Here is a 15,306-nt window from a genome sequence, read left to right as displayed (position 1 = left end):
TAGAAAAAATAGAGACATCAGGCATCAGTGGTCTTGGAGGCCCCCCGCAGAACCCACTGAGAAGGCTTCCCTTTTGCCAGCCACGTGCCATATAATTTCAACGGGTGCTCACCTCCTGGTCCTCAGGGCAAACCATTTATTCCTTATGTGTCTCGGGATTCCATTCCTGAAGCAAAAGTAGGCTTCCCGAGACTTCTGTTAATGTCCGGGATAACAAAGAGGGTGTACCAAATTTCAAACCATCTGAGTTACTGACCTGCAGCCTGGGGTGGGGGCTGAACCGTGGCTCTCTTCCGAGGTGTCAGGGCTGGCTGGATAGGAAGGATTCCTGGGTTTGGCTGAGTCTGCCCAGCCTTAGGCCTCTGACGGGGTGCAATTGAAGTCTCTGTTGTGGGAATGGGATCTGTCAGTCTAGAAAAGGAAGAGGGGGAAACACAGATTCACATTAACGTGTGGGAGAGTGGGAAAGGGGTAGACAGAGTACTTGATGGATTGGCTTTCCCCTCCACACTCATCCAAACCTTCCAGATCTGCTTAATCGACATTTGTCAAAGGGTATTCCACAGGATGTTATGTGTTACTAGATGTTATGAAAAAAGGGTTGGTGGGAAAGAAGTTTTAACATACTAATCAAAATATATCGAGCAGATTTCTTTCCAGCGGAACTTTTCACGTGTGAATGTGCATGGAAAACTTTGAAGAGAGCCCAGTACAAAAGGCAATGTTTCTCTAGCTTACCTGACCCTGGGACCATTCCACCTAACACTTCCTAGGATTTCCCAGAATATGCTTTGGGTGATGATGGAAACGAATTTGAAACAGGTGTTTTTCAGATGTAGAGGGAACTCAAACTTGGTCAGAACTAGTTGTCAAGGGGCGCCTGAGTGGCTCAGTCATTAAGTGTCTGCCTTCGCCTCAGTTTATGATCCCAAGGTCCTGGGATCGAGCCCCGTGTCGGGCTCCCTGCTCCATGGGAAGCCTTCTTCTCCCTCTCCCACTCCCCCTGCTTGTGTTCCCTCTCTCGCTGTGTCTCTCTCTGTGTCTCTGTCAAACAAATAAATAAAATCTTAAAAAAAAAAAAAAAGAACTAGTTGTCAAAATGGTCTCTCTATAATTAAAAAAAAGCATATAAGTGAGTGACTCCAATAAGGCAACTAGAAGAAATAAGTAAATAATTCAAGATAAAGGATTTGGGGAATATGTTATATGTAAAATATATTCCAATTAAAAAATTTAGCTGGATTTCACCCAGAGTAAAAATCACATTGCTCAGCCTCTCTTATAATCAGGTGTGGCTATGTGTCTAAGTTCTGGCCTTACATGGGAAAGCAGACTGTTATACGGCAGTTTCCAGAAGCCTTAAGAAATAGCTAGGGTATGCCATTTGTCTCTCTTCTTTGGCTATTCCTTCATCTGTTACTTGGAACAGGAATGCTACCATTTTGGTCTGTGAGGTCATGGCTACAATCGTAGGGAAGGTAGAGTGAGAAGCTTGAAGAAGCCTGGGTGTGGGGCAGAACTGCCAAACCAATCGCTGACTACTTACCTCCAGACTTTGTTTACTTGAAAGAAAAACGTCTATCTTATATGAGCCACTGTCATTTTGGACATCACAGCCAAATCTAATCCAAATTAATATAGGAAGGACTGCTGGGTGGTCTATTTGTTCCTTGTGATAGTGTAAAAATCCAGGTGATAACTTCCATTCATCTGGAGCAGTCCAGGCAGCTGGCTGCCATCTAACTCAGAACAGAGTAGTGGTCTTTTGAAAATGCACATTAGGGAGTAAAACTGAAGTTATGGCCAAAATAAACAAGCTTCATGACTATTTCCAAAATATGTCTGGCATGGCCTCCATGAAATGCAAAATAGGAAGCAAAGCAGGCCCCATGTGCCTTCCCCATGACATATCTCCAAGGGATGTCCACTGTGGACCCTGAGGCTTTTCTCTGCAATCCTGCTAGAGGAATGCTTTTGTGTGGGGTAGAGAACTTATAACATAAAAGCTATCATATTTGGAGAGGCTATAACCTGGGGAAGGAAGGTGGGAAGGAAAACAGGACAAATGTTGGAGAAGAAGAGAAAGGTTTAAGAAATATATAGCCAATGGTGAGAAAGTCGAACAGACATCTATAGAAACCAAATGCTAAGAACCTCCACACTGGATGGATTTCTTTCTCTCTCTCTCTCTCTCTCTTTTTTTTAAAGATTATTTATTTGAGAGAGAGAGACAGAGAGCAGGAGGAGGGGCAGAGAGAGAGAATCTCAAGCAGACTCTGCACTGAGGACGGAGCCCAACACAGGGCTCGATCCCTGACCCTCAGATCATGACCTAAGCCAAAATCAAGAGTTGGATGCTCCACCAACTGAGCCACCCAGGAGCCCTTGGATGGATCTCTTTTAAGGGTAACATCTTAGAGATAAAGGGATTTGGAGTCAAAGAAAACTATATTTGAGCCTGGTTCCTCACTAACTGTGTGATAATAGGTATGTCATTTTACCTCTTCTTGCTTTGGGTCATTTCTGTATGAAATGGAGAAAATAATGCATCATGAAGCAGATGTGAACATCAAATGCATCAATGACTGTGAAACCATTTTCATAAACTGTAGAGTGCTCAAAATGTTAGTTTGTATGGCCCTCAATATGCTGTGAAAAAATACAGACCTTGAAGCCAGGAAGTCTGGCTCTAAGTTGTCGCATCTATGTGCTTGTGGGCAAATCACTTAATGCACAGAATAGAGTATGGATGCTGGAATTCAGGGTTTTTTACTAACCACATATTGATTGATTACCTTGGGCCACTTACAACTCTGAGTCTGTTTCCTCATCTGTAAAATGAGAACAACAACAATGGCTCATAGATTTATTTCAAGAAAAACAAAGTCATCTTATTTACAGAAAGAACCTCGTATGGTATCTGGTATACATGATGCCTCAACGAAGAGTGGTTACTTTAAAAACAGAGTTAGAAAGAGAAACTTACCTCTCGGGATTGGGGAGCAAATATGGTAACGCAAATGAAATCACTGTAAATTATAAACAGGACACCTTAGGCCCAAATCTCTTGGCTGTAAGGTCTGTGTATTCTTGCAGCATTATGGATCCATACAAACCAACAGCGTGGGCACTCTACAGTTTATAGAACAGTTTCACAGTCACCGATGTTCACAACTGCCTTATGATACAGGTATGATTTTCTTCATTTGACACAACACAGCACCACTTGGAATGGTACCTGTTATTGTCATTGTTATAAATGCGGGGGCTTTGTGGGAATGGATCCTTGCTTAGCCTCAGTACCTACTATATTTGGGTCTAGAGCAATATGGGCATAAACCCAAATACTCAGCTAATGAACTCAGCCCCAAAAGCAATTTCCAGAGGTGAGCATGGCAGACTTAGGTAAGAAACGGACTACAAAGTAACACCATGTATATAGTTTGCTAAGTCTGTGAAAAACAAAAGTCTCCTTTAACTTTTAGAGCCGCATCAGCACTTACATTTATTCCAGAAACATTTAAGAATGTTTAAAAATGGGGCGCCTGGGTGGCTCAGTTGGTTAAGCGACTGCCTTCGGCTCAGGTCATGATCCTGGAGTCCCGGGATCGAGTCCCGCATCGGGCTCCCTGCTCGGCAGGGAGTCTGCTTCTCCCTCTGACCCTCCTCCCTCTCATGCTCTCTGTCTCTCATTCTCTCTGTCTCAAATAAATAAATAAAATCTTTAAAAAAAAAAAAAAAAAGAATGTTTAGAAATGTAGAAATTATTTTACCACTCTATTAAAATTCACATAACCCCATCTAGGGTACTTTGTTGATAGCTGGCGGCTAACGTTTCCTCGCCATGGGAACATGGGAGAAAAAGGAGGTATAAACATCTCTTCGACTACCCTCAGAATCTGCCACTTGGAAGCACGGCAGCCATGAGGCTGTGCCCCACAGACCTGCGGCTGGAGAGGGGTGCAAACACCACGTGCCCCAGGGGCTGTGCTCCTGAAATCCACTGCCATGCTCCTTCTGAGGCCATGCTTCCCACAGGCTGCTCTCAGCCTTTTACCCCCGCCACAGGGCGATTAAAGTCGGCCTGTTCCCGGGACACGGGAGCTGCTCTGGTAGCTGACTTCGGCTTGAGGATTCCCTGACACCTTTGGTGAACCTTCTTCCTTCAACTGTGTGGCAGTTTCTAGTCACTTCCACTCACTCTTCCTTCCTCACTCTGGGTTAGACTTACATCACCTTCTGATGGTTCTTCCAGCCTTCCCTGGCTGTCTCCCTATTTTCTCTCACAGTCAAATAAAATCCTAGTTTCTTCAATCCTCTCTTGACATCTGCTTCGGGGAAGACCCCATGTTCCATGGAATGTGATTAGCTAAGATCCACAAGCTCTTTTGCTGTTCATGGAGTCTGCGCCTTGACTGGCACTCTCCTGAGGTGGTCAGGGTCACAGACAGTGAGAAGGAATGGGAGGTGAAGGACTAGGGTGGTGAACCAGGCTACAGGAAGACCAGGACACCTGTTTAGGACATTCTTTTTAGCAATATTTAAAGTTGTCTGTTGCCTCTTCTCTGAATGCCCCTGCGCTTCTCCCCAAGCAAAAGAAACAGCTGTGGAGCTCTTCATTCTCTTTCAGATGTAGATTGCTGTGTTTCATTAAATTCCTCCCTGCACTCCCTGGAAGAGACAGAGCTTGCTCTCCCGCTCTGTGCAGCCTCTGGCCACGGGAACCTAACAACCACCAGGGACCTTCTCCTACCACTACGGCCACTGGCGTGGGACCTGCGCACACTCGGGCAGTTCTTACCTGGCCTTTGGCTGGGTCTTTTTTGCAGCTGCCTCACTGGCTTTCACTGGCTCAGGAAGCTTTGCAGGAATGGGAGAGTTCTATAGAATTGAAAGGAAACCAAAAAAGGACATTGCAGATTGCTTTGTAAAAGTAATACCAGCATGACTGGGCTGATAGAAATACGTGTTGGGATCTCCCGGTGTGGCTTCCAGGCCCTGATGTCTACTAGAGGGAAGGGAAGTCAACCAAAGGTAGATCCCACCAGTCTCGGCCCCCCTCAGGAAGGTAGCATATCAGAGAAGAGGACAGAGCAGGCTGCATCCCATGCGCTCCTCCCCCGAGGCTCCCAACCTTCTGGACCCTTCACTTCCTACCACACAGCTTAGAGGTGGTGTTAAGAATGGAATGGGAGAGATGTCTGTAACCTGTATTACTATTTAAACTATCAGCTAAACCTTACAGAAGTCAGCACTGACTAGCAGCATGCCCAGCCGGGATTCATTCTGTCTTCTATCTTGAACACTGGGAAAAAACCATAGCCACGAACCATTTGGTTGCGGCGCCGGGGCCTCTCCAGTGTATGAGGCACCCCTAGACCCATGAGGCCAGTAGAACTCCTCCCACCTGGATTCTGCACGGGCCACCTGACACCAGCTCCGGCTCCGGAGGGAGCACTCCCGTCCCCAACCACAAGACAACTGCTTAGCACTGCTGAGTGAGTACCAAACGGCTTGAGACTTGTGAGCCTGACTTTCTAAAAACTAGTTACCAATCTGAATGCTTCCAATTATATTTCAGGTTACTTAACTTTATGAATGGGAAAGTGGGGCAGCAAAAGAAAAACATGGTCATGCTAGGTTCCTGTACAAGATTCCTCATTTTAATCTGGAAAGCTGACAAATGGAATACTAGTAATAGTTTTACTAGTAACAGTAAATATTTAGGCTTTTAGGATGGACCTCCCATTTCCTTCATGTTTCCAGGTGGGGAGAATTTTTGCTAGGATATCTCTCCTTGCTTCTCTTCCTCTCTCCAAGCATTCCTCTCCCAAGGGAGAAGCGTAACTTACTTGACTGACAGGACTGGGAGAAAAAAGTGAGCTCGCCTGGCTGACCTCTCCTTTAAGGGAGAGCCTGTCTCTACAGAATCAGGTGCTCCCTGCTCAGTCATGTGGATCTAATGTTAGGGAGCCTGACTGGTCAAGCTACATTCTCTGATTCAACCTTATTAGTAATACAGCCAATATTCTGAGTTCCATCTGAATGATTCCCACATCTGATTCCAAATGTAGGAGTGAAAGAGGAGTGTTATTTATCAATACCCTCAAGCTCCAACAGTGACATCAAAGTTCACTATTGGGAAAACTGGAAGACAATTTCAGATTGGAACTTATTTATTATGGCATCCATTAGTAAAATATTCAAGGGAGCTGGATCACACATGAAAAATATGCTAAGACTGTAAAAAGGTGTGAAGTTTGAAAACTGTTGAGTGCAGAGCTTAGGATTACTAAATGTAGAAAACATTCCTATGGCCTGATGTGTCTAAGGAGGGTAGCGGAAAAGGAGTGTGAGTTATAGATGGCGGAGAGTAGAAGCAGAATCAGGAAAGCTCTGCTGCAATAAAGGAGAAAAGGGACAAGGGGCTTATGTTCCAGTAGGTATGGGGACAAATTCAGAGACCTGCCTCAGGAAGGCAGCCTGCCTTACCACCGCTAGGTAAATACAACAGGCTCATAGCTCTTAGTGAACTGTGGAAGTTAACAAGATAGTAGGTTGGTCAATCTTCACCCAAAGTGCTCAACTCAATCCCTAGGGATTTTTTGGGGGGTGTAATTGCCTTAGTTTAATAATTAAATTCTATGGGAAAATTGGATTCTCTTTATAGTAGTTGCTTCACAGTTAGCTTTGCTTGAATGCCCCCTACCACACAAAACAAGGGACATATCTATATTCATTAAACAGCTGGTTCACGCCCCAGGAATTTTAAATGACAATTTGATAATGTTTACTTCCCCTAAAAAGCACCTTTCACATACCTGTACATTAGGAATTGGGCATTCTTTCTTGAGTAGTTTAAATGAGAAGTAGGACACCTGGTAAATATCCGGCCTTTTATCAGGGTCTGGTTCCAACATATACCCTAAGACAAACATATGTGAACATATTTAATAATACCCTAATACTTATTACATTAGCTAGGAAACATAATTTCTGTTACCAAATGTGTTTTTTTTTTTCATTTTTATTTCTCATAAAATTCAAACAGTGTAATTAGCTCTTTTCCTCCCCTCTCAGAAATGGAAGCTCTAACTTCCCTAAAATTTTTTAATATGTACAAGAAAGTAACAAAGTTTCTGAACTGTAACAAAGATATCTGAAGTTCACATTCTGTGGCTTGTACAACAGGGACTCAAGCAATCTCTCATTATTAAAGTTACCACCTTTATATTCTGGTACCTAGGAAGTTACAGGCTTCTGGCTTCCTTATCTTGCTAAACAAATGATTATCCTTGAGACTTATAATCAAAACCTTTTTTTTTTCCACTTTCTTTCTTTTTTTTTTTCTTTATTAATCTCTACCCCCAACATGGGGCTAGAACTCATGACCCTGAGGATCAATAGGCACATATACACCGACTGAGCCAGCCAAACACCCCTCAAAACTCAAATTTTAAGAACTGACTTATTATTCCTTTGTTGGAGATATTAGCTGGTTTCCATTCTAAAAGAAATTACAAAATGATAAATACATCTTTACTTTCACATAATCTATAGAACACTTATTTATTTCCAGATTCTTGACACCTCTGCCCTTTCCAAAGCTGGAAAAATCCCCAGGAAAAACATCTTTGTGAAGACACACAAACATACACATGCATACATACAAACAACAACGCAAGGCCTTACTGTTTAAGGAACCAAATGAATGGTCTGAACACTAAGTGTAGGAAAGACTGATGAGGCTACAGTCTTGTGAAGGCCTTGCAGAAGGTTTGGGGCGCCTGAGTGGCTCAGTTGGTTGAGCCTCCGACTCTTGATTTCCCCTCAGGTCATGATTTCAGGGCTGCGAGATCGAGCCCTGCATCAGACTCCTTGCTCAGCAGGGCTCTGCTTGAGATTCTCTCTTCTTCTCCCTCTGCCTTCCCACCTCCCCCTCCCTGCCCAGCTCAAATAAATTAATTAACAACAAAAAAAAAAGAAGCAGGGTTTGGGTTGGTCCTTGAAGGCAAGAAAGAATTTAGTCAGTCAGGGGAAAGAGGAGAAAAAGATATTCTTGGTGGCGGAATAGTCTGGGCAAAAATGCACTTGGGCGAAAGGCAAGGGAAGGCCCTGTTGTGAGGAAATGCAGGTGCCAGAAGGACAGAGCAGAGGTTTCCTTGTCGGAGAACACAGGGAAATAAGGCTGGGTGGGTGAGGTGGAACCAGAGTATGAAGGGTCTTAAATGCCATGCTAAGAAGCTGGGCCCTACTGTGGGACCACGGGCAAACCAGGAAGTTTACCACAGGGACCTGACAGGGTGGCGCTGTGTAAGACCGATCTCACGGTGAGGCGGGGCTGGGCTGGGCTGACTGAAGGAGGAGAGGCTGGTGGCCATTCCACCCCTACAGGCACACACCAGCTGAATGTGTATATACTATGGTGACAGTGATGAGAACAAGAGAATGTGGTGGAGACAGGAGAGACTCCAAAGAAAGAGCACTGCTTAGAAAATGCCTGACTCTACTTTCTCTTGTGAGCCAGATCCAAAGAAAACCTTAAATTTCCATTATCCCGGCGTGAATGGTGACACCACTAATAGAAACCGAAAAAGGAGGGGAACTGTGTATTGGGAATAATTGGGCAAGGACGATAAATTTAATTTTAGATCTGTGACTCTAGGATGACTGTGGGATCTTCAAGTAGTTTGTAAAGAAATAGGTCAGAGTTTGGGAAAGATGTCAGTGTCACAGAAATTCATAAAGAGTTGTTTTTCCTAATATGAATTTGCTGTACAAATGTTAAAAAGAAAATGTATTACCAAAAAATCCTACCATTCTAGCACCAGATCTGGCCATTTCCTATATATCCTTCCAATCTCACTTACATAGCTGCAGTTCTAGAACAGATATACAGTAGTCCTCCTTATCCAGGGGGGACACGTTCCAAGACCCCCAGTAGATGCCTGAAACCGCAGATAGTACTGAATCCGATATATACTGTTTTCTCCTATACATACATACCTATGATAAAGCTCAATTTATAAATTAGGTATGGTATGAGATTAACTAACAATAATAATAAAACGGAGCAATTATAACAATATGCTACAATAAAAGTTATGTGAATGTGGTCTCTCTCTCTCAAAACATCTCATTATACTGTCCTCACCCTTTTTGTGATGATGCGAAAGCATAAAATGCCTATGTGATGAGATGTTGTGAGGGAATGACACAGGCATGGTGACATAACGTTAGGCTACTATTGACCTTCTGACTATACATCAGAAGTAGGATTGTCTGCTTCCCACTGCGGTCAACTGTGGGTAACTAAAACCGCAAAAAGCAAACCCACGGATAAGGAGGGACTACTCTAATGCTTTACCTCTGAAAACAATCCAGCAACCATTAAAGGCCATACTCCCATTTCTTTTAATACCACCACCCCCCCTTTTTGGCTCATAAACAGAAGAAGTGGATTGATAAAATTGGCCCAGTGGAATCTAAAAGCTATAACGATGTTACCTTGGGTAAGTTACGTATATTTTCTCAGCTTCAGCTTCCTCATTTGTATCATGGGGATAATTATATTTACTATATAAGATTTTAAGAATTAAATAAGGTACAAGTAGGCCCTCAACAAATGTCAGATGCTCCACCCATATCTGCTTCTATTTTTTTCAATGCAACCCCAACCAGGACCCAAAAAACTATCCCAGGACTTATAACCCATAATGGTTAAAATTTAGATGCTAAATCCCTTGACCAATGTGAAAAGATGATAAAATATCTCTGTTTCACATTTTGGTACAAGGGCTTGTGCAAAGATTATTGGTTCTACCATCTGGTTAATGAACTGACACATATGCTTGCTAGGATGCTGCAAAAGAGTGGGGAATCTTAAAAAACATTTTAAACCAAGCACTGAGTTTAAATGCTTGTTATCAAAATCCAGTGATTAACCTAAAGAGAGAAAAAACCTTGTTCCACAGAGTTATACAGTCTTAATTATGTATTCACTCCAGCCAACGCATGGCAATCATTTCAATTTGAGTTGCTTCCAGTTTTGCAAAGATGAATTTTTTATCACTTGATAGGAGTCAGCTGGACTCTTTCATACTGCTTGCAACAGAACAGAGCAGTACTGTACTGTTCAAAGCACAGTTAGGATTTCTGCTCAAGTGCAAAAGAGCTTAGATTTCTAGCAAAAAGGCCTACGACTCTAACTAGACACCGTTATTCATCTTTGAGTGACCATTACCAGTTGACTTATCTTTGCATCCAACCCATCACTCCTGTGATCCAGTCCCTCTGTCCCCCAATTCATTCCTGGAGATTAGAGATAAAAATATGAAACTAGAAACTTGAAATACTTACTAATTAGGCAGTGCATGTCTTGGGAATATCGAGAGTTATCAGGAATTGTGAAGTTTCCATCACAAATTGCCACCTGACTCTCTCCAAATGGCAAGGTGAAGTAGCATAATTTATACAACAAACATCCAAGAGCCTAAAAAAATAAAGCAGATTGCTACGAGTGGTTTATTTACCATAACTGCCAATGGGTCTGAGAGATATTGGCATCATCCACATTTATGAGCAGATATAAAAACTCTGTACTATTAACCTATTAGAAACTTGAATTTAGAACTCAACACCACTATTTAGCTGCTGACATACATTATTTCTACCATCATTACCAAATTGGGCTCCAATAAGGAACAAGCATTTCAGCTATTTTATTCTTAAGAACTCGTAACGCATGTATGAAAACCACCTAAATAATGGGCAGGTCACCTGAATAATTTTCACAGAACTCTAAAGTCATTTCCTTTGACATGCTTCACGAGGCAGTGGCTGGTCACGTGGAGTGAAGAATAACCCTGAGGGTTAGGTAGACAGTGACATGGTACAGTGGCCACTCTCACTATGGCACTTTCTGCATTAAACTTGGGAATTTACGGTCAAGACTGCTGGTATCTGAGGTGCGGATAGCTTAGTTGACACCTACCCAAATGTCTGCCTTCGTAGTGATGATTTTGCCACTGTACAGGTTGACCATTTCTGGTGCTCGATAGGACAGCGTTGTGTATCTACAATCAAGAGATTTGTTTTTTGTTAAATATGTCAAAGCTATAATTAAAAACCAGGGGTAGCAGAAATACTTTTTAAATACATATATATTAAATTTAAAAAGTCTAGTTCCCTGGGAGTAATCCGCAGAAGAGAGTATGAAATATTAGTGCAGATAAAATGGAAAGCTATCCTTGGTACACACCCACGGCCCTCTAGAAGCAGTCCTTCCATCTGAGGGCACGTGGAGACCCAGACACTGAGGCACTTCAATCAACACCAAAAGCAACTTTTCTTGGGTCCTCCAATGATAAAATCTTCTGCAAATCCTTGTTGTCTGATAGTATATTTATACTATATTTTCTGATTTGTTCTTAAAAACAGTAATTCCCTTAAATGTGGCTCAACTCAGATATGTAATACTAGCTGATACCCTGGAGGAGGGCAGAAAGTGGGCCCTGGCTGGGGTGGGAGGTGGCTGGCTGGTCTCTGCTGCTGGAAGAGGGATGAAGCAACAGTCTTCCTCTTATCTCTGGCTCAAGGAAAGATGGTATAAGCTCAGCTTCAAAGTGAGTGTCTTGATGTTACCAAGCATGTGACCTATGCTGCTCAAGCCTCTAAAGCCCAGAGGGCACTATGGTTTAGCTGTCCACCAGCACCGTGGACCAGAAGTCTTTCCGCCCCAGCTTGGCTGCCAGGGGTGATGCAGGAAAGGAGACTGAGGTTCAGGATAGAGATATGCATACCAGACTGCTGGTTTATTAGTAGTATCAGTGAGTGTTGTTGCCTGTGAAAAATCCAGCACTCTGGACAAGAGGGGAAAAATGGGTCAGGTTCTTACTGGAGCCAGAAATCTAAAGAGGCTTTTTCTCATCGAAGTCAGCGAGTCAGTATCTGTAGAGACTTCATAGCCCTACTTACCATTAATTCCACTAGATTGGTGAGCTCCTTATGAGCAAGAAGGAGTACACAGCAATGTAGGGTTCAGTGAAAAGCACATCCAGCTGACTGATAATGTCACAGATGCTGTGATTACACTTAAAAACATCACCGTCCCTCTACAGTCTGTGCACCCTTCAGCTTTTTAAGGGCTATGTGACGTAAGTCAAAATATCTATGTACAGTGATCACTGGACCATTGATAAAATGCTATATGATTCCTTCATTTTACTCTACTGATCAATGCTTGTGGACCCCTTCCACATTCTCCACTTGAAATCAAACAACCCAACTGCCAACATGATGTTCTGTGACAAGAGGCACCATGACTAGCACCATGGTCTTCCCACCCTGACCTTCTCATCCATAAGCTGAAAGTACGGTTTCTGATCTGGTCATGGACAAAACTCCAAGAAAGGAGGAAATGCTTACTTCTTAATCTCATCTTCTACTGCATTGACTCCCTCAGTTTGTGGATTCTGAAATTTGTTGGTGGCGCTTCCAAAGTCACACAGGACGTAGTGGCCTCGGTCATGCAAGAGGATATTTTCAACCTGAAAAACATTCCCCAACCACCCATTCCAAGATATTATTTAGTAATGCATATGAAAATTTCGTTCATAGTTATATAACTATTTTATTGCTGATAATCCCATTAATATGCACAGGAAAGTTATTCCCCTCCAAGTATCTCAACAGGGGTCATCCCAAGTGAAGAAAAAGCAAAGCACAGTAACAGGGTGAAATGAGAGTAGAGGGGGCAAATAGAGGAATTCCACAATGGGAAGCAAGAGTCCCATTTTCCTAGATTTCCAGCCACATTTCTCACCTCTGCAGAAACAGTCCTAATACTTTCAAGCCTCTGTATCTTTTCTCATGTTCTTCTTTCAGTCTAGAATGTTCTCTGTGACCCCCAACTCCTTACCCAACTATCAATATCCCATTCATCTGTCAAATTCCAGTTCAAATGGCACCTCTTCTTTGAAGCCTTCCTCAAGGGCCCACCGAGGCAAATGTCACTCCCTCCCACAAGGCCTGTGGGCAAATGTGCAGTTTTCCTATTAAAGTGTTATCTTTTTATAGATGAATTCTTTGGACAGTGAGTTAGCAGTTACAGGTAGAAGAGGGCTTACAAATACCAGAACCTACAGAAATCTCTGGTATCAAAGGACTACGCCAATGAAAGAATAACTCCAAAACGGTGGGCACTTCTGCACTCAAGATGTAGTAAGTAATTGTTGGTATAGGTGAACTGAGCTGACTGGTGTGTTGGGGACAGACCTGGCTACACGTGGGCAGTAAAATGGCAGCCAGAAAATCTTGTTAGGCCAGTAAGCCTGTAGTCTCCATTGTCTTTTTTTTTTTTTTAAAGATTTTATTTTTATTTATTTGAGACAGAGAGAATGAGAGACAGAGAACATGAGAGGGAGGAGGGTCAGAGGGAGAAGCAGACTCCCCGCTGAGCAGGGAGCCCGATGTGGGACTCGATCCCGGGACTCCAGGATCATGACCTGAGCCGAAGGCAGTCGCTTAACCAACTGAGCCACCCAGGCGCCCTCTCCATTGTCTTTTGTCGTCAGTCTTCCAAAGACTGATCATCTTTGGAAAACAAAGGCAAGAGTAGACTATAAGCTCCTTCAACACAAGCACCATCTCTTAATCCTATTTGTAGTCTTCTCTACCAGGGCCTAATATAGTGGTTGCTACAGAAAATATTTGTTGAATGGAATAAGTTAAAAAACAGAAACACACTTAACACTGTGTTTGTGTGTGTGTCCATCTGTCAGAAGCGAGATAGGAGCCACCAAATGCCCAGGCCCTACTACTACTACTGATTCCAAAAAAAAAAAAAAAAAAAATCTGGTCAGTTGTGAAAGTCCCTTGTTCCTATACTTGTTTCTACACTTGCTTTAGTTCTTCTGAAAATTATATTATATATTACAAAAATGTTTATTGTATAGTCTGTATCGGCTAAATCTAATACCTAAAGCCTTTGCTGCAAACTGATTCTTTCGTTTATTGTTTCTTACTCCTACTGAGTCTCACACATGGTGTTGTTATCAGGGGTTTTGTTATTATTGCTGTTAACTCATGTTCCTTGGAATTCATCTGTGGGAAGCCTTTGAGGCCTGAGTTTAAAATCTATTTTTCTTCCAGAGAGGATACGCTTTTGCACCTGGGGCACTATTAACCTATAATCACTTTAATCTAGAATTTTGACCTTGGGATTTTTAAGCACATAGGCAGGGTGAACTATGGCTATCAACTCGAGTGGATATGTTCTTATTCCCCAGAGACAAGGCTGAGGCAAGCAAATATTTCTACTATCTACAGCTTTCTATAAAGCTCGTCAGTTTAACCTATTTACACAGTCAAGCTATCCTGAACATATGCTCACTTGAGGAATCTAAAGTAATTCCAACAAAGCAATACTAATATTTCCAATCTAATTTAGAGGTTATAGACAGATCAGCTACTATTTACTGAGCTTTTACTATTATGAGTAAGTATTACTGTACTCAGCACTTTACATGGATTACCCTCATAATAATATAATAATATCCCTGTTTTACAGATGCAGAGGGTGAGGCTCACAGTGATGAAGCTGGGAAGTAAACCTAGGCAATTTAACTCTAGAGAAAGACAGGTAATAAATTACCTTTCTGCCGGGGCAGGAAGCAAATTAGAAGCAGAGCATTACTCAAGGTCCCCTGCCATAATATCCTCCAACCGTGGTGTGATGAGTATGCCCAGCGTACTGGATGCAAGCTTAAGGGCAGGGCTGCCTTAGTCCTTTATGTTCAGAAATGCCCCATAGTAGGAATCTAGTCGATGCGGAACCAGGTGTCTAATTACTAGCCAGGCTGCTTTGCTCAGTGTCTCTTAAGCACTCCCTGCATCACCTGCTTCGTCCTTTTATTCAGTTGCTCCACTTGTCAAATCTTAGCCATTCTACTAGGCCTCGCTCGCGTCATAAATCCTCAGTAAAATCTTCCACGGCCACCCTATAAAATCTGTAGAACTTACCGTCCGTGAGGGGCTGGCCAAGTAAGACCTTCAGACCAAAGCAAGCCATGCCCTTTCGTCACTTACCCTCTAGTCTACGGCTCCTGCTTTTGAGCTCCGATGGCAGAGCCAAGCCCTTGTGACAGGGACTATATGGCTGACACGCCTAAAATATTTACTGTCTGGTCCTTTGCAGAAAAGTCCGTCAGCCTCTGGTCTATAATTATACTACGCCCGTGCGTGTCCTGCAATAGCCAGTCCGGTATTTCACACGACACGTACCCCTCGATCCCTTATCCAGTGTCA

The 15,306-nt window shown here is 42.9% G+C and overlaps 1 protein-coding gene across 1 annotated transcript in view; it reads right to left on the bottom strand.

Annotated features, from left to right (window-relative positions):
* LOC118008016 (AP2-associated protein kinase 1-like) overlaps positions 1-15,306 on the bottom strand; it is a 169,170-nt gene that overhangs the window by 49,367 nt on the left and 104,497 nt on the right. Inside the window, exons 6-11 of the mRNA XM_035001382.1 lie at positions 12,427-12,548; positions 10,994-11,075; positions 10,360-10,492; positions 6,822-6,925; positions 4,802-4,881; positions 257-411 (exon numbers count right to left, since the gene is read on the bottom strand). Of these exons, the coding sequence (XP_034857273.1) occupies positions 257-411; positions 4,802-4,881; positions 6,822-6,925; positions 10,360-10,492; positions 10,994-11,075; positions 12,427-12,548 (676 nt within the window). The remainder of the gene's footprint in view (positions 1-256; positions 412-4,801; positions 4,882-6,821; positions 6,926-10,359; positions 10,493-10,993; positions 11,076-12,426; positions 12,549-15,306) is intronic.

Source organism: Mirounga leonina, unplaced genomic scaffold (assembly GCF_011800145.1).
Source record: "Mirounga leonina isolate KUSES-001 unplaced genomic scaffold, KU_Mleo_1.0 Mir_125, whole genome shotgun sequence".
Classification (NCBI taxonomy): Eukaryota; Metazoa; Chordata; class Mammalia; order Carnivora; family Phocidae; genus Mirounga; species Mirounga leonina.
The sequence above is the reverse complement of the archived record's forward strand: the minus strand, read 5'-3'. Positions and strand labels throughout refer to the sequence as shown.